General features: G+C 40.5%; 2 protein-coding genes across 5 annotated transcripts; one reads left to right on the forward strand and one right to left on the reverse strand.

Moving 5' to 3' along the window:
- Window positions 1-60: 60 nt before the first annotated feature.
- Window positions 61-10,698, forward strand: ebag9 (estrogen receptor binding site associated antigen 9). 3 transcript variants are annotated; one of them, XM_066682222.1, is made up of 7 exons: window positions 61-136; window positions 3,517-3,610; window positions 6,387-6,465; window positions 6,923-7,081; window positions 7,182-7,289; window positions 8,054-8,145; window positions 8,717-10,698. In XM_066682222.1, exons 2-7 carry the CDS (start codon window positions 3,528-3,530, stop codon window positions 8,832-8,834), a joined length of 639 nt encoding a protein of 212 aa, XP_066538319.1. In that variant the 5' UTR covers window positions 61-136; window positions 3,517-3,527; the 3' UTR covers window positions 8,835-10,698. The 3 variants fall into 3 exon arrangements, with proteins under 3 accessions (XP_066538319.1, XP_066538317.1, XP_066538318.1); XM_066682220.1 differs by lacking the exon at window positions 61-136 and adding an exon at window positions 1,938-2,321 and having other exon boundaries at window positions 8,717-10,697; XM_066682221.1 differs by lacking the exon at window positions 61-136 and adding an exon at window positions 2,393-3,428.
- Window positions 10,699-15,714: 5,016 nt separating this feature from the next.
- sybu (syntabulin (syntaxin-interacting)) lies at window positions 15,715-25,645 on the reverse strand. Of its 2 annotated transcripts, XM_066683863.1 has the most exons (8): window positions 25,457-25,645; window positions 20,934-20,978; window positions 20,537-20,717; window positions 20,131-20,331; window positions 18,923-19,025; window positions 18,619-18,768; window positions 17,605-17,760; window positions 15,715-17,520 (listed from the first exon to the last, which is right to left on the reverse strand). In XM_066683863.1, exons 2-8 carry the CDS (start codon window positions 20,955-20,957, stop codon window positions 16,344-16,346), a joined length of 1,992 nt encoding a protein of 663 aa, XP_066539960.1. In that variant the 5' UTR covers window positions 20,958-20,978; window positions 25,457-25,645; the 3' UTR covers window positions 15,715-16,343. The 2 variants fall into 2 exon arrangements, with proteins under 2 accessions (XP_066539960.1, XP_066539961.1); XM_066683864.1 differs by lacking the exons at window positions 20,131-20,331; window positions 20,537-20,717; window positions 20,934-20,978; window positions 25,457-25,645 and adding an exon at window positions 19,313-19,507.
- Between the last annotated feature and the right edge of the window lie 1,623 nt (window positions 25,646-27,268).

Raw genomic sequence — 27,268 nt, forward strand, 5'->3', positions numbered from 1 at the left:
ACTATGCACATATTTTAAAAAACATCATAAAGGCATTCATTATCAATAGGATGGGCCTCTCAGGAGCAGCATCACGAGTCTAATATCACCACAGTCAATGAGAAGAGTGGCACTGAGTGGTTCTGTGTTTTCTGGAGTAAGAGAGCTCAATCCAGCACCTTTTGGATGAGATGCAGAGGTGTTTGTGATCCAGAACCCATCGTCCAGCATCAGTACCAGGAGCTCACTAATGCTCTTGTGGCTGAATGTCATCAGATCTTCACAGAAATATTCTAAAATCTGACACTTATCAAAAGTGTGTAAAAAGTACAGAGTAGGAAATGTTACTGAACGAAAGGGAGGGCAAACTAGTTAATGAAACACTTCATTACGGAAAACACTTTGGGCGAGCAGGGGTCTACAACTTTGGGCACATAACAGAGATTTTATGTGTTTATGTACAAAACAGTCACTTAATTCATTCAGTACCTATTTAAGTGTAATGCTGATAGTTTTTGAAGAATGCTGATTGATGATGTCTCCTGCTGGGAAAAAAAATTCTTGAGAGTTTTAAGAGAACTGTAACATGCTCCCATCATCTTGATGTGTGTTAGAGTGGCACAGCAGGCAGTGTCACAGTCACACAGCTCCAGGGACCTTGAGGTTGTGGGTTCTCCCTGTGTCCGCATGGGTTTCCTCTGGGTGCTCCGTTTATCTCCCACTGTCGAAAAACACACGTTGGTTGGTGGATTGGCTACTAAAAATGTCGGTATGTGTGAGTGTGTGTCGCCCTGTGAAGGACTGGGGCCCCTCCAGGATGTGTTCCCTCTTTGCCCTCAGTGATTCCGGGTAGGCTCCGGACCCACCATGACCCTGAACTGGATAAGCGGTTACAGACAATGAATGAATGTGTGCTGGATATCGACTTGCCTTAGGTTTGTAACATAAGAAACCCCGGGTGTCTGAATCTGCATGTTTGAGACTATGACACTGACTATTTTCCCTCCCTTAATTTTTTGGTTTTAAAATGATCATGTTGTCATACGGGGTGGCGCAGCTGGTAGTGTTGATGTCACACAGCTCCAGGGACCTGGAGGTTGTGGGTTCGATTCCCGCTCTGGGTGACTGTGAGGAGTTGGTGTGTTCTCCCAGTGTCCGCGTGGGTTTCCTCCGGGTGCTCCGGTTTCCTCCCACAATCCAAACCGATGCAAAAAGTGTCCGTAGGTGTGAATGTGTGTGTGTGTTGCCCTGTGAAGGACTTGCGCCCCCTCTAGGGTGTATTCCCGCCTTGCGCCCATTGATTCCAGGTAGGCTCTGGATCCACCTTAACTGGATAAGCGGTTACAGATAATGAATGAATGAATGTTTTCATACTTGACTTGTGCAAATAGTGTACATACAAGATCCCCAGGGGTTGCAAAGTCACTGTGACATGTAACTCATTGTCTTTAGGTGTGAGACTTTAGTTTTTTAGACCTTTGAGACTCTTCTTAAAAGTGTTCTACTTTATCGCATTGAACAGATTAGACGAATTTCCCTTACTGCGACCCAATCAGTGGCTGTATTCGGAATGGCATACTAATATACTGCATAGTGCATACTGCCACCCCTATGTAGTATGCCATTCCGAATGTGTGTGCGACTCCGAGACATTTTGAACGCGGCATCAGTTTGACTTCTGACCGGCAGGAAGCGCTCTCTTGTCGATTCCTACCTTCTCCTTATGTAGTGCACTATGTAGGGCATGGAATGACGGTAAAATAGACCTAAAATAGCACATTATTCGTCGAGTGTAAGGCAATTTAATTTAAGTCATAATCTACACGCTCTGTATCGAACATTTACCGCGCTGATGGGGTGTGCCGGCCGTAGTTGAATGTCCTAAACCGTACACTATGTAGGATTTAGTGAGATATTTGGGACTCGTTCTGGTTCGTCACTGTTGATATGCCCTTAAAGGCGTCGGTACTGATGCGCAGATCTGTAAGCCATGTCCTCCGCAGGTGGACTGTGTTGTTTGATTGTCGTTGTCTTGGAGTAGGTTTGTAGATTTGCGGACGTGTGGACGTTACGGCTGCAGTGGAGGGTCGGTGGCAGGTTTAATGATAGTGTTCGGTGAAAAATGAAGGAGACACAGCGCTCAGATAGGAACGACGTCTAAAAACCTCTACTGAAAATGATTCTTATTGTTCACTTCATTTCGTCGCCGAAGGAAAGCTGCAAAAAGAAAGAGCCGTGTCTCTGACCGAGCAGCAGACGGTGTTTAGCTCGTGTTTAGCTCCTCGCTAGCTCCGTGCTATGAGTACACGGCGAGCAAATCGGACTCGTTCAGCTTCTGCCTGGTCAGTAAAACAGATACAGACGTACTAAACTCAGGCCTGACAGTAATAATTATACTTAGTACTGTAAAACATTCTGGTGTTTGTTAGAGCTGGATTCAACCTTACTGTACATTAATATCTGAACCCATTTGGGAATCTTGCTAGCTCTTCTTTAGCCACTACCTCATTATAACCACAGCCTTGACATTATGCAGTCTGAGAAGATTTTCCCTGCTGTAAATTAACCCTGTCTCTAAATGAGCTCATCTAACACATGAATAACGTTATCCCTCGCTTTGCAAGGTCGCCTGAGGTTTCCTCTGGGCTGTTCGTGTAAATGACCTTACAGTGAACTGAAGTGTGTGCACATGAACATACACTGAACAGCCATAACTCTAAACGGACCTCATTGTTTCTGCATTCTTTTTCTGTTTTATCAACTGCACTCATCATTGAGATGCATTTTGTAGTTCTATAATTTCAGTTTAGTAGTCCATATGTACATACTTAATTAGCGTCCCCTTTCTTCAATTGATTCTAAAGTGATCAGGACTCTCCGAAGACAGCTACAGAGCAGATGTGATTTGGGTGGTAGACCATTCTCAGCTCTGCAGTGACACTGCCGTGGTGTGTTAGTGTGTGTTGTGCTGGTACGAGTGGATCTGGCACAGCAGTGCTGCTGATGTTTTAAAACATACCCTCATTGTCCACTCTGTTAGAAACACTTACCTCGTTGGTCCTGCTTGTAGATGTAAAGTCAGAGAGAGCCACTCACCTCTTGCTGCACATTTTGTGTTAGTCATTCTTTGTTTATTTATCAGCGGTCACTGGACGATGACTGTAGGACCCTGCAGGCTGGTTATTGTTGGTTGGTGGAATATTCTCAGTCCAGCCATGAAATTCAGTTATTTAAAAACACACTAATCCAATCATACCACCATAATACACACTAACACATTGTCAGCCTGTCAGTATCACAGAAGTGCTGAGAATGATTCGTCACCAAAATCATACCTGCTGTGTGTAATAACTGAAGAACTGTGTGAAAGGGGTCTAACAAAGTATGCAGAACAACAGATTGACAAAATTGTAGCACTACAGAGTGCACATATAAAGAAAGTGAAGCAGGTAAAAAAGACTGAGTTTAGATGGTAATATTGTGGCTGATCCGTGCAAGCAACCTAATGTTATTTCACTTATATATATATTTTTCCAGACATTCTCAACATGGCCATCGCTCAGTTTCGCCTCTTCAAATTATGCACTTGCATAGCGTCCATCCTTTCCTTCTTTAAAAGATTGATATGCAGGTGAGTCTTGAATGATTCTGAGATGTGTTTTTGTTCATGACGGTACTGTCCAAGCCAAACTGTACATAATTTACCAGTCATGTTATTTGCTCCTGGCCCAGTTTATCTTGTTAGTGGATGCCTGCACACTATGGGGTGGCTTCCCAGACTTTTCCTGTACTATATCCTCATTTACAAAGCTATAGATTTTGGCACCAATGGGACAATCTTTTTAACATTTCTTGTTGCTGACGTTGCTATGTTTAGATGCATCAGTTAGAGCAGATTCCTCTATCCTCAATGGATTTTTACTACAGCACCACTTTACAACACCATTTTAAAGGCTAAGCACCACTTAATGGACCTCCATGAATATTTCACATTATTATAGTTACTGACATATATAAGTATGAATTAAAATGAAAATAGCTGGTTAATTTGCTTTAAAACTGACAATCTTATTAAATTGACGGAAAAACCCGAGCTCGCTACGGAAATTCTTGAATGCAACCGTGACGTCACTGGTGGACAACAGCTGAACAACGCCGCGGTAAAACACCGTTATGACTGACTGTTATGACAGTATCTAGCTAAATAACCAACATTATTCATGACAATAGCCTAGCAATAAGCTAAACTCAAATGTAGAGGTACCGTTATTCTCGTAAATGTGATCGAACTCGAATTCATCCGACACTATAAACCTCCGTAATGCAGCTACGTAGCCGAGTATAATCTGAGCCCCCGAGTTCAGCGAGTCAAGCTAACGTTAACTAACACCAACTAAAACAGGCGAAGTGAGTGTCCTTACCCTGTTTACCTCCATGTTACAGAGGCTCTTGAACACCTTTCGTTGGTGTCCTTACATGCCCATATTGTTGGAAAAGCGCCAGTGAAATGAGCTACAGATAACGGAGTGAGCGGAGGGTTCTTTCCAAAGTGCCCGTTTAAAGTTGACAAAGTCAATTTTAGTCAAATTTACTCAATTTTCTGGATATCTTTGGGCCATTTGTGCACAGATGTCCCACTGTACATTGAATTATTACCAATGGTCTTTTAAACCTTATTCCTTGAATTAGTAAGAAATAACTTGTTTTCTGACTATCAGTAAACAAGCTAGGAACTCAAATCCCACTGTATTTATTTGTTTGACACTTTCATATAGCTGGTGCTTAGCCTTTAAGGGCATATGAAAAACAACCCTTGTAAGCCATTTTCATATATATCTGCCATGCTTACTTTATTCAAGATCAACTCTGAAAATTTAAATGAGTGAAACTGACTTTGTGACAGGTTTTGAATGATGTCCTTTATACCTCACTGCTCCTTTGTTGTCCCTAATGTGTGAGCTCTCTAGCAAAGTTTGCAAGTTCATTAAATGAAAATTTAGCATAATATTTTGCCTAATGTAGTTTGGCCAGTGAATGTTAATGGTGTATTATTTTGTTAATAGTCATAGTGACCTAGCCACAGTTCAATACTTTATCCAATGTCAGTTGTGTTTGTATAACTGACCAGTTCATTTTTAAACACACAACCATGACTACTGTAGGTCCTTTTGACTTTTGAATTTATCTCTGAAATATATAATTAAATTTGCTGCTGTTGTGTTGTTTACATTGCCTTAGCCTCAGAGTTTTTTGGTCCATTTTAAAATAAAATTTTAGGGTTATATTTCAAATCCAAATTTGGTTTTAAGTTCATCAACTTAAAACTAATAATAATAATAAATTGTAATTTATAAACCGTTTTTCAAGAGCCCAAAATGCTAGTAATGTTAGGACACAATAGTCATCAAAGGTCAAACAGGGTCACAGCAACACGAAACAGAAACAGTTAAAAAAAAAAAAAGCAATTGAGGCCTATGAGCAGGACTGAGCCGCACGGTTATCCACCTTATTGTGAAACATGGAAGTAAGTAATGACTGTTATTTGTTTTTCTGTGTGAGACATGTTCGCTCTGTTAGTTGCTGGCCAGAGTTAAAAGCAGTGAGAATGTTCTCAGTATTTCATACAGACGTAAACACTCAACCTGCTCCTATATATATATATATATGTGTGTGTGTGTGTATATATATATATATATATATATATATATATATATATAAAATACATTTCTATTACATATTTTATATTTAATAATGCATATTACCCCAAATTTGTCATAAATAAATATCATCACCAACACGCATTGGTACAGCTATTATAAAAACATTAATAGACAAAGAGCAGCTCAGTCACGCAAGCATTATTTATTTATTTACTTACTTATTTATTTACCAAAGCTGAAAAGCTTCTTCACTGTTGATTCAGGAGTGAGAAAGACACTGACATTGCTGATCTGTGCGGAAATAAAACACAGATAAGCTCCAGGATATTTAATCGCGTCTGAATTTGGAAGTACCTGCAAATTAATTGTGAAAAGTGAAACACACATGGTGCTGCCACGCTGAGTATTGGCAGTTAAAATATCTGGAGAATTCTAAGAATCATTCTAAGAATTCTAAGTTTCCCAGTTTAAAAGAAATTGTAGTTTTCAAATGGATATAATTTACATATTTTGGGCTTAATAATAATTTTAGGACAAATTGAGTACAAAATGGTTTTACCTCAACTGACCTTAAAATCTTAGAGAGAATGCATTTTGTTCTTAATATTGAAAGCAAGCATTGTGATTTCATTAAAAAAAACAAGCAAATGAGGAAATACAACATAAAGTTTTAAATAATAAATATATTTCTTAGGTAATTATTGCTCTTTTTGGCTATTTAATAAATTTGAATTTTTGTTGATATAGAACTGGAAGATCACGGAAACTAAGTGGTGATCAGATCACTCTTCCCACTACTGTTGACTATTCCTCGGTTCCTAAACAAGTAAGTGTATGCAGTCATTGGTGGTATTTGTTTTTTGACAGTTCTATAGTTTCAGTATGCCATAGTGTGAGTATATACCTTTATTAAAATGTCATACACAATGAGCATCAGACTTTTGTCATTTGAATTTGTAAATCAAATAAACAGAACATTTTGTTTAATTTTTTTAAATTATAGCCATTTTTTAGACATGACAGATGCAAGTGAAGAACCAGACTTCAGGACACACTACAGTGTTTATCTCCTCTATATTCAAACTATATTTAAAAATATCCACATTTACATGCTTTGAATTTGAGGTAGATTCCTAGTAGTAAACTCGATCTTGAGTAAATATATATTTTAAAACCAGAAAATGTGTTTCCTCTATGTTGCTTTATTTGGCATTGATGCTATTATTTCAGAAATAGACGCATTGATGTAATATTTGTGTAATTCTTGTGTATTTCTACCATAGCCAGAGATTGAAGATTGGAGTTCATGGGATGAAGAGGCTCCTACAAGTATAAAGATTGAAGGTGGTAATGGAGCTGTTCCACCCCAGCAAAACTTGGGGGAGGAGGAAGAGCCAGACTATTTTAAAGACATGGCTCCTACTATCAGGAAAACTCAAAAGGTGATTGATATTATGTCATAAATCTGCAAGTGTTTGGCTTCATTTCACAAAATGGCTATGGTAAGCTCACGTGTGTCTATCTCTGTTTACCTATTGCTAGATTGTCTTGAAGAAAAGGGAGCCTGTGAATTTCTCTGCCCCTGACACTGCTGCGGGCTTCTCCAGCAGACTCGCTGCCACTCAGGACATGTCCTTCATCCAGCCTTCAGTAAGTGCTGTTCTCCTCTTACATCTGTTGGGTACAGGATATAAAATCTTAAACACTCACACATATGTGCACTTTTGTTCAGTCTCAAAATTTAGAAAGTGTGGAAAAGGGATTTATATTGTAATTAGGCTACACAATTAGATTTTTTCAATCAATGGTTGCCTTATAGTGTTGATTAGAGAGATCCAGCTGGCACTACATCACCCTAATCACACTCGGATGCGGACAAAAACAACTGTACTTAGACCCTAGAGAGGAGGTGGTCTCAGTCTGGTCCCAAACAAACTCTGGTGCAGCTAATTTCTTGTGAAAACATCATCCAACCTTGATCCGACCCAACTTTAAGGTGTATGCAGGAGGTCAGTGCTAAATGGCTCCCATAGCCAGGTGTGTTGTGTGTTTTGGACAATGCAGAACAGGTAAACAGGGAACTTGTCAAAGTTTAGCCGCTAATAGGAGAAATAAAACTGAAATCTGCACTAGACCAGAACACAGGAACTTCTTCCAGTGTTTATTTTCTTGCTTCCACCTCAGTCAGTTCTGACCAATCAGCAATGAGAACATTCTCACATTATTTACAGGGATATGGTGCGCTTAGATTTTTCCCTCTGTGAAAGCAAAACAAACCTAGGGGAAAATTTCTTAACTGATTCAGATCAAAGAAAAAGAACTACAGGTGTGAACACCATTAACTTAAGATGATATAATGGTCGATGTTGTAAATTAATTTATTACAAATTCAGTTTGTGTGTGTGGTGTTTCAGGCTGAGCTGGGGGACTTGGATAACTGGCAGGAGGACACCAATGCCTGGGAGGATGAATCTGATGCTGCATGGGAAGCAGAAGAAGTGTTAAGGTATTACTCCATTCATTAATCTGTAGATACTGGGTATTACAAATTGATATTTATACACATTCAAATGATGCAGGAAGATGGATGCAGGAAAGAATGGTAATTACAGACTTACGTAATGTTCAATGCCAGACTGCAGTTAACTGTGCAGTTTCATCATTGGACAAAGACCGCTAGAGGGCAGTATAAAGTAAGATTTATTGAACACCGTCTCGATGATTCTTGACTTGTGACATTGAAAAAAACAATGTGCTAAAGAAAATGTAATATTTCTCTTTTGAAAAAAAAGCCCTTTTTCTTCTTAAAGCTTAAAGTCGGATAACAATCATATTGCTCTCAGCAACAACAGCTTTTTAAAAAATGATTGCTTTCAGACGGATATTGTAATTTAGCGAGCCCTCTCAGATGATGTGATTCTCTACAATTTCTGATCCAGAAAGATAAAGTATACTATGTGTATTCAGAAATATCAGCTATTGACATTGGCCCACGATTATGATAGTGGTGCATAAGTAATCATAATATTTCTGGGCTTTTTGGTGTAAATACTTCACTCTTCCTGTGGTGATTACAGACAGCAGAAGATGGCAGAGAGGGAGAAACGTGCCATGGAACAACAGAGGAAAAAAATGGAGAAAGAAGTTCAGAGAATGATGAAGAAGGAGCAGAAGATTGCAGTCAAGCTTTCATAACATTAAGGAGGAGCACCGAACACTTAAAACCCCAAATGTTCCTCCATCAGTAAAACACATCATTTTTTTTTTTTACGACATCACAACAGATTGCTTTTCTGTGTCTTTTGCCATCGGTTTTGGGAATTCATTGAATTTTTTTAAATTCTGCAGGTTTAATTTTTTTTTATTGTATCCAATACAATGGCAAAGTATCTTTTTCATGCATTCAGGAGCACTGGGGAATATAATTGACGTTGCCAGTTTATAGCGTGTCTGTATTTATAAAACTTGAAAGACTTTAAGAAGAATGATTTGAATTTTTTTTCTTGCCTTCATGAAAGTGTCTTTTTTTCCTTTCAGCAGTTTTCGTAAGGTACCATGCTTTACACACTGGAATTCATCTGGAAAGTGTTTAATTCATGAAGATATAATTGTCCAAATAATTAATGAACTTATGCAATGTAACCCCTTCTTCCACTTGCAGAACAAATGAATGGTTGTGAGCTTGTCATCACGTCCCCTGTATTCATGATGAGGTAATCATATCTGATTAAGAGATGCTGCAGAAAGAGGCCTTATGTAATGGCATGTACATTCAAAAAAAGAATGGAGTCTGCTTTCCTCCAAATAGAGGTCATCTGAGAGTGAAAGGAAAAGCCTGAAGCCTCAGACTGAAAAGTAGAGTGTACCTCTGTACCTGTCTGTTAGAAGTGCATACTTTGGGCTCAGCCTGGTCTAGTGTGTGGTGTCTGAAATGAGGCAGTGGTTGTGTGTGTGTGTGAGAGAGAGAGAGAGAAAGAGACAGCGTGGACACTCTTGAAGCCAGTGTTTAGTAAGAAGTGGGTGTTAAAATGGTTGGTCGCCATGGAAACCAACCAGTGGAATGGCAAGCAAAGAAATTCATGCCATTGCATTTTCAATTAAACAGTGTATTTCCATTTTTTTGTAGATCTAGAAAGCACCAGGTAAAGAACATGTTCTCCACCAAGGCCATATGTAGCACCTTTTTATTTAAGGCAGTGGTTCTGTCCTCACAAGCCCTGTTACTTGACTGACTTGGTTATATCAGTAAAATGGTTTGTAACGACACTCTGGGTGGCAGTGTTTGGTGAAATGTGCTGTAAATAAGAAAAAATGTCATCTGAAATGGTTTATTAATCTCTTTATTGATAATTGTTTACTGATATAATGCTCAGGGTGGTCCTAAGGTTGTGAGGATGGTGACAATAGCGTCATCATGTGCAGGCTACATAAGAAAAGTACCTCAAGCCACAGGAGAGATTTGGTAGAGAGTAATTAGCATCCTGACTTTGACTTTCTTTCTTATTTTTTTCCAGTTTGGGTGGCATTCCTCCAACACTTAAAGGCCATTATTAATAATGTGTTTGAGCTTGTTTTAAAGTGGTTTTTCTGCACCACATTTAGGAACGTTTGTCGAAATCAGTTTTACCCCGTGGCAAGGCCATGAAGTGCATGATCATCATGTCTTTTGTTAATTTTTTGTTAAATTTCACATTTTTTTTTTTTGCAAGCATTCCTCCTTCAGCTGTAATAAATGTCTCAAAATCCATTCTTAGTTTCAGTCTTGGCTTAAAGCTGATCCTTTTGAGGTTTGAATTCTTTTTTTATTATTTTCACTGTTCTTTACTCAGCCTGCTTCTCTTGACTCCAGGGCTTGTTAACAAGCTGACAAGTGCAATAGGATATACTTGTACAAATTAGGGCAGGGGGAATTAAGAGCAGAATTAATTTGCTCTGCAGAGGACTCATCTAGTATTTCTAATATGTAAGAGTTTGACTTTTACTTATTTATATACAGTACATGTACAGTATGAGACGGAGGAAAAATAGGTGCTGTTTCATTCCTCCAGACAATTCTATCCCTGGATGCCACATTTAGCTTTGTGCATAGCGCCCTTAGATTCGTGTGACTGCTCCATGATTTTCTGTGGAGATTTAGAAAAAAATAAAGCTGTGTGAATGTGTGCCCACAAAGGTACATTTCACTAGTACTTAAAGGTGACTACGAGTGTTTAGACATATCGTTATATTATCATCATCCAGAACTGTTTACCAGATGATAGATATCCTGCTGAATAACTGAATGTCTGGGTTTTTAAAGCTTATTCAAGGTCAGCTGTGTTTTTCTGACGGATAGAATATTCTAGCCCTGGGAATGACGTCGTAATCCCCATCTGTCTCCGCAACACCCCTGGTCTTCCAAAACTCGCTCAGCATGACCTACTTTGATGTTAAAGCAGCTTCCTTGATTCCAGAGCAAAGCATAACAAATGTGCCTGTTCATAATGTGATTTCAGTGCTTTTATAAGCACCCTGCCCTTAGTTTGAACTGGCTACAGGAAGATGAATATTTGTTGCATCAGCATCATCTTGTCCTCTTAAGATGGAGGATGCCCTTCTGTACAGTCGAGACTGAAACAAACGCATCATTATCAGCCCACTTCACAATGCTAGATCTATTAATGACCAGCAATGGTCAATACACTGGATAGAGACATGATGTTCAGTGCTCTTTAGTACAATTAAAGATTAATATTTTGGGCTGTATCCAAGTCTTTGGATTACACTCCCCTCTGTCCTCCACAAAGCAATGAAGCAAAATCAGTCAAAACACTGCTTTATGTTTACCTTTTTTATCGTGTTTAAAAATTTGGTTCTGATCACACTTTAAGATGTAGGTGTGTTAAAATTTGAAACATGAATTGTACTTCAGTTCATTACATCTCAGCACATTTGAAATATAACCATGAAGCCCTTTTTGGCTGCTTGTGGAAGTGAACACAAGCGCTAGTGATTAGAGGCAATGAACACACACCCAGAATGGCAGGCAGCCATTTTTTTGCCCTGGGTGTAGATGGGGGGTCTGCTGTTTGCTAAAGGGCACTTTAGCCGTGGATGTTGAAAGAAGAGAAGGCACAGTGAAACACAGTACTGGAAAGAGTCTCTGGGCTATGAATGAGCTAGGTGATTGTGGGCTAACAAGAGTCTTTTAAATATGATGAATTATGCTTCAGTTAATGAAAGCAGCAAAGACATTCATTCACTGTCTGTAACCGCTTATCCTTAGCCTACACGGAATCACTGGGCGCAAGGTGGGAATACATCCCGGAGGGAGCACCAGCCCTTCACATGGCAACAAACACTCACACATTCAATCACACTTAGGGACACTTTTTAGAGTCACCAATCTACCTACCAATGTGTGTTTTTGTACCGTGAGAGGAACCCGGAGCACCCGGAAGAAACCCACGCAGACACAGGGAGAACACACCAAACTCCTCACAGACAGTCACCCGAAGCAGGACTTGAACTTCCAGGTCCCTGGAGCTGTGTGACTGCGACACTACCTGCTGCACCACCATGCCGCCCTCAGCAGGGACATATTAACATATTAATATTGCTTATGTTGTAAGAGGAGTGTTCTCTGCTCTGTACGAAATTTTGAAATCTATCATACAATTCAGCAAGGTTGGATTAAAAGGCAGGTTTGTAAATAGGCACAGTTAAAATTAGTCAGTACAGATCAAATCACAGCTGGATTTATTTCCTAGAATTTGGGATTTTTTGGGGATTTGGGAAATAAGTATGAGGTCAGTCTGTGGCTCTATTAGTCTGATTGGACTCACGTCAGACGCAGACCAGGGCGGCAGTAATTATTACTGTGACTTATTTTCTGTGCTGAGTCTGGGTTACATAATATTTGAGTCCCATCTGGCACAGTAAAATATAAAATTGTGAAGAAATGATACAGTATATCGCTGTCTTACTATATCCCAAATTATACAGACACATTTTCTAAGTTCTGAAATCAACTACTTTAAGATGCTCATAATTTCCACAAGGCTTTCAACTGCTCAAACACCTAAATAATCCTCAGTAAGCCTGAACAATCACCACAGGAAAGCATTGCAGATAAAACGGAGTGCTCCAGATTAGCCAGATGAGCCTATGAGTCTCTTTGCCTAATGCCTGGAGTCGGCTAGAAGGGCAGGACTGGACTGTGGCACATATTTTGGGATGAGCAGGACAGGCTTTTGTGAACCAGAAGTAATCATCTAACGTCATCACAGGAACTCATTAAAGCTCTCATGGCTTCATGCCATTAAGTCCTTACAGAAATGTTCCAACATCTTCTCAGGATGCTGGTCCTGCAGCAAAAATGGGACCAATTTCCTGTTAATACTCTTGATTAAAAAAAAAAAAGAAAAAGAAATAAACGGGTGAGCTGGCACCTACAAACTTTTAGCCATCACAGGGGTTGGGTAATCCTGTCCAACCTTCATGAAACTACATGCTTCGGTTCTCCCTCAATGAAAGTCTCATATGCTTTCTTACGTAAAACGTCTGCTTCCTCTATGCGTGCATACACAAGTTAACAGGAGGGCTATAAAGACCCACTAATGCAGCTCTGCTGTCTGCTATGCCCATGGGAGCTCTTGCTTCTCTTTAAAAGCCTTTAAATTTTTAAGGTTGTTGTGTAAGATGAGCATTCATATATATATATATATATATATATATATATATATATATATATATACATACACACAGGGGTTGGACAATGAAACTGAAACACCTGACCACAATAATTTATTAGTATGGTGTAGGGCCTTTTTTGCGGCCAATACAGCATCAATTCGTCTTGGGAATGACATATACAAGTCCTACACAGTGGTCAGAGGGATTTTAAGCCTTTCTTCTTGCAGGATAGTGGCCAGGTCACTACATGATGCTGGTGGAGGAAAACGTTTCCTGACTTGCTCTTCCAAAACACCCCAAAGTGGCTCAATAATATTTAGATCTGGTGACTGTGCAGGCCATGGGAGATGTTCAACTTCACTTTCATGTTCATCAAACCAATCTTCACCAGTCTTGCTGTGTGTATTGGTGCATTGTCGTCCTGATACACGGCACCGCCTTCAGGATACAATGTTTGAACCACTGGATGCACATGGTCCTCCAGAATGGTTCGGTAGTCCTTGGCAGTGACGTGCCCATCTAGCACAAGTATTGGGCCAAGGGAATGCCATGATATAGCAGCTCAAACCATCACTGATCCACCCCCATGCTTCACTCTGGACATGCAACAGTCTGGGTGGTACGCTTCTTTGGGGCTTCTCCACACCGTAACTCTCCCGGATGTATATATATGATCATACTAATAAATTATTGTGGTCTAAAACCAGGTGTTTCAGTTTTATTGTCCAACCCCTATATATATACAACATACATACATATATATATATATATATATACTACACACTACTAATAAAAAATACAGCAACTTTTAAAAAGAATTCCATTATTTATTTTTTTTTATTTTAATACTTTTGTCAGCGATGATGGACCAGCAAGGTAAATGTGTTTAATACAGCAGCCAGTGAGTGGCACAGTGTTTAAAAACTTCCTACCTGCTGTATCTAACCTGTCCTCAGACCAGCCTCGGTACAGTAGAACAGTAGAACTGTGGAAGCTGAGAGGAAGCCAGGCACTGAATTTCTCATACTACTATTCAATAAGATGAGCAAAGACTGACCAATCAGCAGCTCGGTGTCAGATTGGAAGGGCAGAGGGGTAGAATTGAAAACTACCAATCCATTTGACCCTGCCCAGTCACTTACTATCAAATGTCATCAGGCCCCTTATTGTGGTGCTATTCAAAGGTACGACCCACGGGCTTCATCCCAGCGGCCCGAATAACCAGGGGCCACAGATTAGCTTTTATAAAACATCCATCCATCCATTATCTGTAACCGCTTATCCAATTTAGGGTCGCGGGGGGTCCAGAGCCTACCTGGAATCATCGGGCACAAGGCGGGAATACACCCTGGAGGGGACGCCAGTCCTTCACAGGGCAACACAGACACACACACATTCACTCACACCTACGGACACTTTCGAGTCACCAATCCACCTGCAATGTGTGTTTTTTGGACTGTGGGAGGAAACCGGAGCACCCGGAGGAAACCCACGCGGACACGGGGAGAACACACCAACTCCTCACAGACAGTCACCCGGAGCTGGAATCGAACCCACAACCTCCAGGCCCCTGGAGCTGTGTGACTGCGACACTACCTGCTGCGCCACCGTGCCGCCCTTTTATAAAACATAAATGTTTAATACGTTTTTTTAATATGTACTTTTTGTGAATAAGAATGATAAACTTCATGCTTACAAACCACTGATTCTTTAATTCATATTAACAAATGAAAATTGATTAATGTTCTGCTCTAATTCTGATTGGTGACTTTACGCTACGCTGTGTGAATGTTGAAGCTAGCGCGTTGTCAACGAAATATAAACACAAGAACAGGAGTTAGTCCAGTGGTAAAGTGGACTTGTGGTCGATAGTGGCTGAAATGCTCACAAGAAACACAAAAAAACGACTGAATATTCAGAGCTGTACCGTACCTGAAGTCGCCTTCCCTCGGAGCCATTAAAGAGTGATGTGTCGAACAGTGGACCCTGCCCAGTGCGGGGGACAATGCTAGGACAGGAGGACAGGTATAGGCAACGTCAGGAGGACTTTGATATAATTGTTTTAAATTTAGTATGACCAGACGTCCTCTTTTACCCGGACATGTCCTCTTTTTTAGACTTAAAAAAATGTCCGGGCGGAATTTCACAAACGTCCGGGATTTTGTTTAATTTTGTAGAGTTTACACAGAACTTCGAGAAGCGTTTCGTACACAAACTAGTCCCGCCCTCCACTACTCCGATTGGTTCGCTTGAGTGAGAAGGGGGCGTGGTGAAGTAGTCTAAAATCTTCTGATTGGACGGTCTGACTGTAGCGCTACCGTTATTGGTCGATAACCTTCTCTGTAAACATTTAATTGGTCCTACTGTATAATATAGAAACAAGTCCAAACATGAATGGGGTTATCATGCTTTAATAATAAATATATTAGCACATCTGATACAAACAAATATTGCACGTAGCTCAGGCACATAACAAGTGTCAATTGTACTGTAGCAGTGACTCTCTTTAGGAAGTAGCCAGGTTCACAAACAGACATGTTGAACACCAACTCAGGAGAAGATTATCTTCACTGAACACAAACAGTGACTAAGCTTTGGCTGTAGGTTTAAGTTCTTCAGGAACAAACATAAATGCAAAAAAGTTACAATAATAAATAAAATAAGAACTACAATATCTGACAGTCAACTCCATTTCCACTCATTCACTCTACAAAAAGCAAGAAACGGACTATCTGGTAAAGCACAGCACAGCAACATGACCACCTACCCAGATGATCAGGTCATGGCAAAGAGCAGTACAAACTTGTGAGGAAAAAAAAACAAGACAAACATAAATCCCCTCAAGTTCACCATTTTTGCCTGAATTCATGGCAACTACACAGTGCAAAGTGGGAGATGAGAATAATAATTAAAATAAATAAATAAATAAAAAGTACAACCCTACACAAAACGTACAAAAACAAAGAAAAGAAAAAAAACCTAAATTGATGTCTAAGTGCTTTTGTTAGCTGTGCAGACAGGTGAAAACCATTACATATGTGTGACATGGCGGAGAGAGTGCAGTCCCATAATGCAACAGCCACGGATCAAAGCTGCAATGTTGTACACCGGTGCCCCGCCAACGACACCATGCTGAGAGTAAAGCCAGGCCACTGTAGGCAGAACCGGTGCTGCCACTGCGACCAGATCAAACAGGAAGCTGTTGCTCCAGTGGCTTTTCCCCACTACAGCCTTACTCACATTGCTTGTATGCTTTGCATCAAAGTCCAGCTCTTCCATAAACCCTGGATCCATCTCAGATTCTAAGCTTTGGGTTGATCCACCAGGATCTTGTGAAATCACCATTGTGGTTGGGGCAGGATCATCAGGAATGTAGTCAGACATCTTTACCAGGTTTGCATCCTGAGTTTGTGGCAGCACATCATTTTTGATTGACTGCTCTTCTTGGAGAATGATAGTTTCTTGTGCTTTGGGTAACTTTTGGGGAAGGTTGGATGTGGGAGTCATAATGCCTGAGAATCCGGTGTTTTGGAGTTTAATGAGCTGCAGGAGCAGGGCCTGGAGATCAGGTGTGTAAAAGAGGTCATCAGTCTGGACTGCCTTTTCTTCACAACTTTGCTGCTTTTCAGCAGACATCTCACTGGACATTTGAGCTTTCATGCTCTTCTCCATGTCCTCTGAGGCACTCTGAAGCAAAGTGGACAATCCTGGTGGCTGGTTCAGGAGCTTGTCTCTGCAGTCCTGGCTGGACTCCACAGCCGTGGACATCAGAACCTTCTCCACAATATCCATCTGGTTGGCTGTCTCATTAACAATCAGCCCACTGTCTGTCATTTTCTCCATGGCCTGATCTTCTGCCTGCTGGTCATCCTCCAATTTCCTTACAGGGGGTCTTTCTGGAGAGTCACAGATGAAGTCCAGAGTTGGCTCATCATTTAGGTTGGCACCACTTTGAGCAAGCTCCATGCTGTGTAGCAGGGACTCAAGCTTTCTGTTCTGGATGTTTATATCAATAAAATACTTCTGAATGCCCTTGTCCTTCTCCATCAGACTATTCTTCATGGTCTCCACTACTTGCCGGAGTTGCTTAATCTCTTTGCGTGCCTCTTTGAGGGCCAACTGTGCCTCGACACGGTGACACTCCTCTTCGATCCAATCCTCACGCATCCGGCCCAACTGAGACTTCAACTCCTGAACCTCAGAGTCCCTGTTCAATTGGGAAACAGTCACTTTTATTCAATCGAATTCATTGCTGGAGCTTGTATGAAAGAAATGCATAAACAATACTTACCGGTCATGAACTGTTTGCTCAGAATCCCTAAGCTGGGTCCTCAGGTGCCTGATGGTCACCTCTTTCTGCTGTAGAGGGGTCAAGTATTGCTCTGGGTTGGGGGGCTTGATGCCATGATTGTCACCGCATGAATGATAGCGTCCAGCAGTGGGTCTCCTGCAAAGAATGCATTATCTGTCAGGTTTGACTCATCTGGCATATAATATACAAATGAAAAAGCAATAACTGAACAATAATCTCAAGGAAAAAAAACAGCAACATAATCAAAGAGAATATTAGAAATAATTATTCCTATATTGGGATCTAAATTTAAGGCAATCCAGGGCAGTTATGCCACTTGTGACATTCTACTCATGTTATCAGAATAACTACATGCCAGAACATTTTTTGAATAAGAAAAGAAAGGGAAAAGCAGTGTATGAACCAGCTTTAAAATATAGATTGGAGCTTTGTGTAGCAGGCAGCAGTGGTGCGACTGGAGCATGAGAAGCTTGTGACTTTCTGATTTGGCTTTGAAGTCAGATTTGCATCTCTGCTTGAAATAGAGCAGTGTGAATGAGGATGCAGCAGGCAGTCAGGCTTTTTTAAGCAACACAATGCATGTACAGCTATTAATGATAAAATGCAGATGTACATTTTGCATGCTTAAGAACAGAGTCGTTGACAAAGAAGTAACATTTATTAGTTGTTCTGCATATCCATGTACATCCTTGAAAATGAGCTCTGGTTTTGACACCGATGCAGCCTTGGCACAATGCTACAATTCTAATCCTCCACCAAAATATGGCAAAACTGAAACAAGAGCGAGGAGAGCTTTCAGACTGAATACATGAAATATTCATGACCCACAAAAAGGCTTTGAATAAGCCTCAGTAGCCAAGTAAGGACAGAATCTTGAATCTCCTCAAAGCTTAGCAGAGACCAACCATGACTGATCTAATTCAGCTCTTCACATAGATATGGCAGAATTGATCATGCCATACTGAAGAACTTCAGGGGGACCTTAAATCTTACCTGCTAGTGGGGCTAGAGTTGCAGCAGACAGTTGAGGAAAAGGTGCTTTTAGGGGGTGTCCTGTAAGGGGCATATAATTCTGCATCACGGGGGGCTGAGGGACTTCCCGGAGGCTTAAATACAGGCTGGCTTCTGATTTGGGGCAAGCGACTGGACAACAAGAAAACAGTCTCTGATTAAATTCTAGAAGATTGCTCCAAATACCTTTATTTTTAACTTTTACAGCAATAAAAATTCTGATAAAACTATATAAATGTTGAATTAGGAAGTAATATATAATCTGAAGGTAAAACAGCTAGTTTACCTGCGTGAAGTGCAGCTCTTCTTGCCTGTAGAGTTGTTGCCTGTTGTCTCACGGGTCTTGAAGCTTCCAGTGCTGCTGGAGGAGCTGAAGTCTGCCTCGCTGCCTGCAGCATATAATACAGAGCATTGTAGAGATGTACAACTTAGGCTGTTTGTCTATTTCTAGGTGCAGACTAACACTCCATTGTAGTATTTCAATATATGTGAGTACTATTTGGCCTTCCATGCCCATACTGCTCCCTGCTAAAAACATTTAAATTTAATGAACAAAATGAAAACAACAAAAAAAAAAAAAACACTTTATACAAACTTACCTTATATTCTGATTATAACAAATAAACATGTGCTCTTAAACTAATCAGAAAATTCTCACAAAAGCTTATATTCCTACCTGAGAAGCATCTCTTTCCTTTGGACAAAACCATAATAACATGTGCACTTCAAACTTGTGACAAAGAACAAAAACAAACAACTGCTAAACCAAGCAGTTCCTCAGTGTTGTGAAAAAGTTTGACTGTTGGTGGAGTCGTTCAGCCAATGAGGTAAGTTAACTATTTCCAATTACACTGATTGGCCATCTGTCACCAGGTAGGCTAACCCAACCCCAACACAGCCTCTCTGAGAGCTCACAATCAGGCAACACCTGGTGGGGGTATTCCACAAAACAGGATCTCTCAGTTTAGCCAGATAACTTAAAAAGATTCCAGCCTGAGGAAGATTCCTATTGGACAGTCCTGAAATTTGGGGTTAAGTTAACCAGCAAACTGAGAAATCCTTCTTTCTGGAATACCCACCTTGCTGCTCCATGGCTTGGAGAATGGGCAAGTTTTATCCTGGTACAAACAAAAAAATGTTATTTATTTAGTCTATTTCTGCATCAAATTTTCTGTGCAAATTGCAGGTGATAAATGAGAATGTGTAAATGAAAAGGTAATTAGATTCCTTTAAACTGACTCTCACTGGCTTGAAGAAACACCTCCATGTGTTGTCATTCCTGTCAAATATTCTTGACAAATTTTGGGTTTGTCCACATCTTTTATTTTGAAAGTTGTGGCTTGTTTCAAAGTCTAATTTTCACTGATAAAGAAATTTTGTTACATTTTTTTAATAGCAAATAGTAATGCTTTTAGGCATTTTTCAGAGGTATGTGAATGTAGTGTTAGGTCTTGCCCAAGGTCTTCATATATATCCCATCTATTTTTCTCTCACCTCTGTGCAGCGTAGAGGGGCGTTGCTGCTCCCTCTTGTGCTTCTGTGCTGGACCCCTCCACTCAGGCTTCAGACTGACACGAACACTCTTGACCATGGCCTTTCGCTCTCCTGATTGAGGTGACCCCAGGGGGCTGGTATCCGAGCCAGATGGGGTCTTAGCTGGAGACGCGCACTGACTGCTTGGGCATCCTGTGTCATCTGAGAACATGAACAACTGCAGTTACTGTAATAAGGCTAAAGCATGATGTTGTTCTTAACACGTACTGTCATTTTCAGCAATGTTTACAAGATATATTTTACAGGACAGACTTGATTTTAATCTCTGTAACCACTCGCATAAAACAAGACAAGTGGAAGTGAAAGAGTGATACAGCACTGCATCTAGCAAGTCAAGTCAGCATACCTGATGAGAAGCTGTTGGGACTGATGGTTCTCTTCGAGTGCTCTGTGCTGATGTCACAGTCTTTGCTCTCCTCCTCGGAAAATGGCAGCTCAGAAATAGGCAGTCCTTTCGGACGGAAGGGCTGAAGGACAAGGCGGGGAATGCGACTGCGCGAGTTTGCCTTCCCTGATGACTTCTTTATCTGTAATGGAGGCTAAATCAATTACTGAGAACTCTGCAGTGTTTTTTTATATTATTATTATTTCTGTTCCAATTCTGCCATTATAATCATATCCATAAATCCTATCATTGTTCATACTATACTGACTTTTTATGATTGTTATAAACATAAAAGCTACTAAGACATACAACTATGAAGTCTATACACTAATTATTTGTGGTTAAAACTGGAAAGCACCTCATAATCCTGGAATGGTACCATCCTGCTTCTGGCTTTTTAGATCTGTCAGAGAGAAAAGAGTCCATCTTAAGATGAGTGGCACGTTCATTCATTCATTATCTGTAACCGCTTATCCAGTTCAGGGTCGCGGTGGGTCCAGAGCCTACCTGGAATCATTGGGCGCCAGGTGGGAATACACCCTGGAGGGGGCGCCAGTCCTTCACAGGGCAACACAGACACACACACACACACACATTTTTGAGTCACCAATCCACCTACGAACGTGTGTTTTTGGACTGTGGGAGGAAACCGGAGCACTCGGAGGAAACCCACGAAGACACGGGAAGAACACACCAACTCCTCACAGACAGTCACCTGGAGCAGGAATCAAACCCACAACCTCCAGGCCCCTGGAGCTGTGTGACTACCTGCTGCACCACCATGCCGCCCCTTCAATTGTACAGTTGTATTATTTTATATATTAAGTTGTTTTGCCTGTTTGTTTTGATAATCCAATTTAGATTTCTCATGGAACATGGCAGACAATCTTACAAAGAGTGACTTCATAATCAGTGACAATCCTAATCATTTTATAGAGGTAGGAAAATGAGTCTTGCTCAAGGACTCTTATTGACATAGTGTGGTCTGTCAAGATAAAGAACTGATTTCCACTCTTCCATGTGGAGGGCAGTGGCACTCTATAGTGCAGTATAAAAAAGCACCAGTACACTAGCAGCCAAAGAACTGAAGGAATTGTATAAATAGGAAATATGTTGAATACCTGTTGGAGAGAATGTCCGACTCATTAAAGAAGAGAGCGTACAGCTTTTTCTTTGATTTTACCTTTGATGATGACATCACTCAGGTTTCTCAAGAGCCGTCACTGTGCTATGTCTGAGCCTTCATGACTTCAGACCACTTGACAACTGCAGGATGACCTCATTTCCACTGCTCATTGGTGAATGCAGAATACTTGACTCATAACATGATATAGGTGCAGAATCATGCTGCTCGCTTGCACTGATGTGTGCACTGTTGTTTCATTTATAAACCAGTGCTCAATAATTTAGCATCTCTAGAACATATGACAGCATCTGATGACATAACTCAGTTCCCCAACCCTGCAGGGCTGTGGTTATCTTGATTCTCAGTAGCTCTACAGTGGCTTAAGGGGGTGCTTATGTAAAAGGTGAGTGTGCTTACTTTATGGCGAATGATGTAACCAACCTCGAAATGTCCAGATTTATCACATCACTGAGCCTTACATGCTTTCCTTTTAGGTCCATATGTTCATTACGAAACATATGGAAAGCTCACATTCCATGGGGATTTCTCTCACTTAGAAACATATCATCAGCTTGATACTGACCAATCACAAGAGTTTTTTTAACCTTTTTTACCAACTGATAATCTAAATGGTCATTCATTCATTCATTATCTGTAATCGCTTATCCAGTTCAGGGTCACGGTGGGTCCGGAGCCTACCTGGAATCATTGGGCACAAAGCGGGAATACACCCTGGAGGGGGCGCCAGTCCTTCACAGGGCAACACACACACTCACTGGGGGTTGTGGGTTCGATTCCTGCTCCGGGTGACTGTCTGTGAGGAGTGTGGTGTGTTCTCCCCGTGTCCGCGTGGGTTTCCTCCGGGTGCTCCGGTTTCCTCCCACAGTCCAAAGACACACGTTGGTAGGTGGATTGGCGACTCAAAAGTGTCTGTAAGTGTGAGTGTGTGAGTGAATGTGTGTGTGTCTGTGTTGCCCTGTGAAGGACTGGCGCCCCCTCCAGGGTGTATTCCCGCCTTGCGCCCAATGATTCCAGGTAGGCTCTGGACCCACTGCGACCCTGAATTGGATAAGCGCTTACAGATAATGAATGGATGAATGAATGAAGATATTCACTTTCTGAATTCATTTTGTTCTTCTCCACTATCTTCTACTGACAACAATGATGTGCATATACACAGGGTGTCTGTCTAAGGCCACCTCTAATATGAGCTATTTCCACAGAACCCTCTGTTGATACGTCTTCAGTCATTTTTAAAATGATTATCCGTGAGAATGTAAAACAAAGGCTCAGCTTATATGTGCATGACATATTGCTTTATGTATACATCACTGATTCTACATTTAATGATTCAATAAGTCTGAGTCATATCCTGGCTCTGTATATCCAGGGAGAGAGTGTTCAGTGTGATGCTCACTCTACCACTTAACAATCTTCTTTGTTCTAGGATGCTTTTGGGAAGCCCAGCCCAGATTAAAAACATTTCAGCCTACAGCCAGGGTTTGGGATTACTCTCATAAACAAATGCACACATATAAATATTAGGGTTTGAATGTCTTAATTACAAAAAATGGCTATTTAAAATGTGGTTCCTCAGTGGCACTGCTTAAGAGTAAGAGTTAAGTATGCTTTTTTCTAAGGAAACCAACACAAACCTCTATTCCTGATATGAATCCAAATCTATCTTTTTTCCCCTTCCTGACACAGCTTCAAAATGCTGTCATTCTTGATGTTTATTCCACTTGTGCGATCCATTCTGCTGAAGCACAGAGCTCAGTGCCCTAGCAACAGACTTATCAATGAAGAGAGGAACAGACTGCTTTCTCCAGAGTCTTAAAAATGCTGGGGATGCAGAGTCCATCAGAGAATGTATTTTTAGATCTTATTTTATCTGGAATTGGTCATGTGCCATGGATTAAAGACTTGGGAATACACCAAAGTCAAACATGTGTATAAATAAAACACACAAATACATGATATCAACAATATACTTACATCCTTTTTACTGAATATTCATTGTTGGATAGATGTTGTTTCTATGGATGATCATTTTCAATAGTACAACCAATTTGTACTGAACAATATTCACGACATGGTCAGAAGTAAGAGACCTCATTTGTCTGACTCATGGCTGCTTATGTAATGCGTCTAATTGTATGAAGGTCTTTTTTTAAACAAAGAAACAGGAATACATTTTAATTTTCCACCATAACCTCATCTACACTATGTCCAAATGTATGTTCACATCCACATCACAATCTGAATGAATTCATCAACCTTAAGGTGTGCACATCATGGACACAGATGTTCAGTTGTGCATTTACAGCTTGTACAATCTCCACAGAAATATATTAAATTGAATGGGACAACGTGCACAGTCACTGTGCTAAATACCATCCCAGTAAACAATTAGCTGTTGATTCAACGTTGAAATAACGTAATGACTGACGTATTATCAACGTTCTCTTAAGGTTGAAAATGAAAGTTGAAAAGACGTCCAAACACAGACAATGAAAACACGACTATTAGACGTATTTTGGATGTCCGTTGACGTTATTAATTGGTCACCACTTAACTAACTTATTAAGATGGACTTTGGACGTCCATTGACGTTTAAAATATGTCCTTGACAGACAGACTACTTTTAGACCTATTTTGAAAGTCCAGGGACGTTCCTTGTTTACTGGGATGCTCTGTGCTGTGGAGAAGTGAAACTGTTCTCTGACGTGATGGCGCACCATTCAGTATGTTTGGATTGAGTCGGAGTGGATTTTTTGATCCAAATCATCTTACATCGATATCTCACTGCAGTAGTGCTATTAGGGCTAAATACAAACCAGTTCTCAAAGAAACATCTGGTCCAGCTTTGACAGACTTGCCAACTTGTCGTTTTGTGAAATTCTTATAAACTGCTAATCAGATATTATGCATGTTTTTATATTTTAATCAGTAAGTAGCTCATCTGCTTGTTTGTTAAATGTTTCACTTTAATTTTGAACAATGATTTCCTTTATTTTCCCTATTCATTTTTTACAAACTTTTGTAAACAAGTCAACAAGCACTAGCTAAGGACAGGGAAGATCAGCGTGTCGCCTGGTTCTTAGAATACCCTGCAGACAACGACAGTCTGGACAGACACCTCTCTCTGATTCAACCTTACCAAAGACACGTCAGGCCAAAATGAACTCAGCCCTTTGTACAGACCATACAGGACACACAGAAGAGCATGTGAAAAACATGCCATCTCAATATATTTGTTTTCTTAAAGGGGCTGACACCTTTGCTGATACTGTGAAAACACTGAGAATATTGTAGCATTTAATATGGCAGTGATTACCTCTGAAAATAGTTATCTGGCAGTATGACCTGTACTCTGTCGTGATACAGAAGTGTACAGTGTGTACTCAGAGAGAGTGAGAGAGAGAGAGATAGAGAGAGAGAGCTGTCCAAGGCTTCTGGTGCTGAAGCTGGGTAACTGCGTATCAACCTGCCCCACCTAAGAATATGTAACTCTTTACCAACAGCTTAAAAACATGTACTGTATTATACCACCCCATACCATATTGTGAATATCTGAAGGAATAGGCGAACGTCGATATTTATCATGCGTCATATTCATGTTTACACTCGGTTTTAAGCTCCGAAGTTTATCATTATAATTCTTACATTTGAATTAGAAATACTCTGGCATTTCTCGCTCACTCCTGACTAGAAACAACGGGAAATGTTGTGACGCAGTCAATAAAAACACTTGCCTGAGAGCTGTGAGAGATGGACGGGTCTCTGAGGGGAAGATGCGCAGTGTTTTTCTCGGTCAGATTACACAGCAGCAGCAGCAGCGTCCAGCTCTTTTTGTCTGACCCTGTGCTGAAGTGTCCCTTACATACGGTCAGTGCGTTGTGCTCATATCCCGAGGAGGAGGAAGACTGTCTCTCTCTCTCTCTCTCTCTCTGCAGCGCGGCTCTGAGGTAAATATGACCGAGGTATGTTATGTAACAAGGCAAGGCTTAACCCTTAATGCGCCACGAAGCAGCTCGGAGAAGACTTTTTTGTTTTATTTATTTATTTTTTTTATTTGTGACATCACATACAGACGAAATAAGGAGCAACAGCCATCTCAGTTGCTGAAGGACATTCTAAACTTTGAGTTTAAGTTAACTGGCTAACTGAGAAATGCTTCTTTTTGGGCGCACCCCTCAGGATTGATGTGTCAGTTAAATAACTTAAATCCAGTGTCAAGGACTGTTAAATAGAAATGTCCCATCGGCTCTTCTCCCGTTGGACACATATTAACACGAGGCTTAAGTTGTCAGGCTAACTGAGAAATCCTGACATCTCCTTTAGGTCTATACACATTCAATTTAAGTGCAAATTTGATGTGAGACCAACCCAAAATATATGTATTCTAAATATAAGACATCCCTTAATAAATAGGTGAATATCAAGGTATTAAAACTGAGATGGAACGAAAGACAGACTGAGCGGCGCAGATGTGTTTATATCTCTGCGTGAACTTTTATTCCTGACGTTTTTATTTATCTCCTTTGTTTATTTCTGTCGTGTGCTTGTCATAGTCGCGCATAAGCTCACTACTGTTATTGTTCTAATGTCTAAAGTGAGTGTATATATTTTAACAACTCTATAGAAAACCTCCAGGTAGAGAGTACAATTTAATGAAGCTATAAAACACGGGAACAGTCTGAACCCAGTGGGTTTTTCTTTGTTGTGTAAACGCATCCAACTCTACATATTTTTTCTGTAGAAAAATAAACACTGCCATCTGGTGGTAGATTACCACACTGCACTGAAAATAAAAGAGTGGAGAAATCCGAAACCCATACACACACACACACACACACACACACACAAAATGAAATAAGTTATCAGATACAAACATTTTTTTTCCCTTTCCACAAGACTTTTTAAAAAATTGTTCACAGCTTACTGAAGTATAAATATGTCTCAGCTCCTTTATTAATTAATAAATGTAAAATAAAATAAAAATGTGCCTCAGTTCTGAACTGAAGTTACATTCTTCTAAATCCAAACATATATATGTGTGTGTGTGTGTGTGTGTGTGTTGTATTTTTTTTCCCCAAAGTGTGACAGATTATTTACAAACCTAGTGTTTACATTTACCATCCTACACCCAGTTAAACTGATCAAGCATTCATTACATTAAGCAACTAAAACAAATATGTGCAATGACTGGAGACTGAGAAGTTACAAACCAAACCTGTTTTACTCCTTGTTTCTCTATTAAATTTTCTCTATTCTGTATTTCTCTAAATAAGGCATGAATCAGTGATACATCCAGCATTTCAGGTAGTTTTCATATTTAGATTGTTTATTCTGAAAAAAATTACTGCAGATGTTTTGCAAAGAGGGCGGCACGGTGGTGCAGCAGGTAGTGTCGCAGTCACACAGCTCCAAGGGCCTGGAGGTTGTGGGTTCGATTCCCACTCCGGGTGACTGTCTGTGAGGAGTTGGTGTGTTCTCCCTGTGTCCGCGTGGGTTTCCTCCGGGTGCTCTGGTTTCCTCCCACAGTCCAAAAACACATGTTGCAG

This window comes from Hoplias malabaricus, chromosome 10 (assembly GCF_029633855.1).
Source record: "Hoplias malabaricus isolate fHopMal1 chromosome 10, fHopMal1.hap1, whole genome shotgun sequence".
Classification (NCBI taxonomy): Eukaryota; Metazoa; Chordata; class Actinopteri; order Characiformes; family Erythrinidae; genus Hoplias; species Hoplias malabaricus.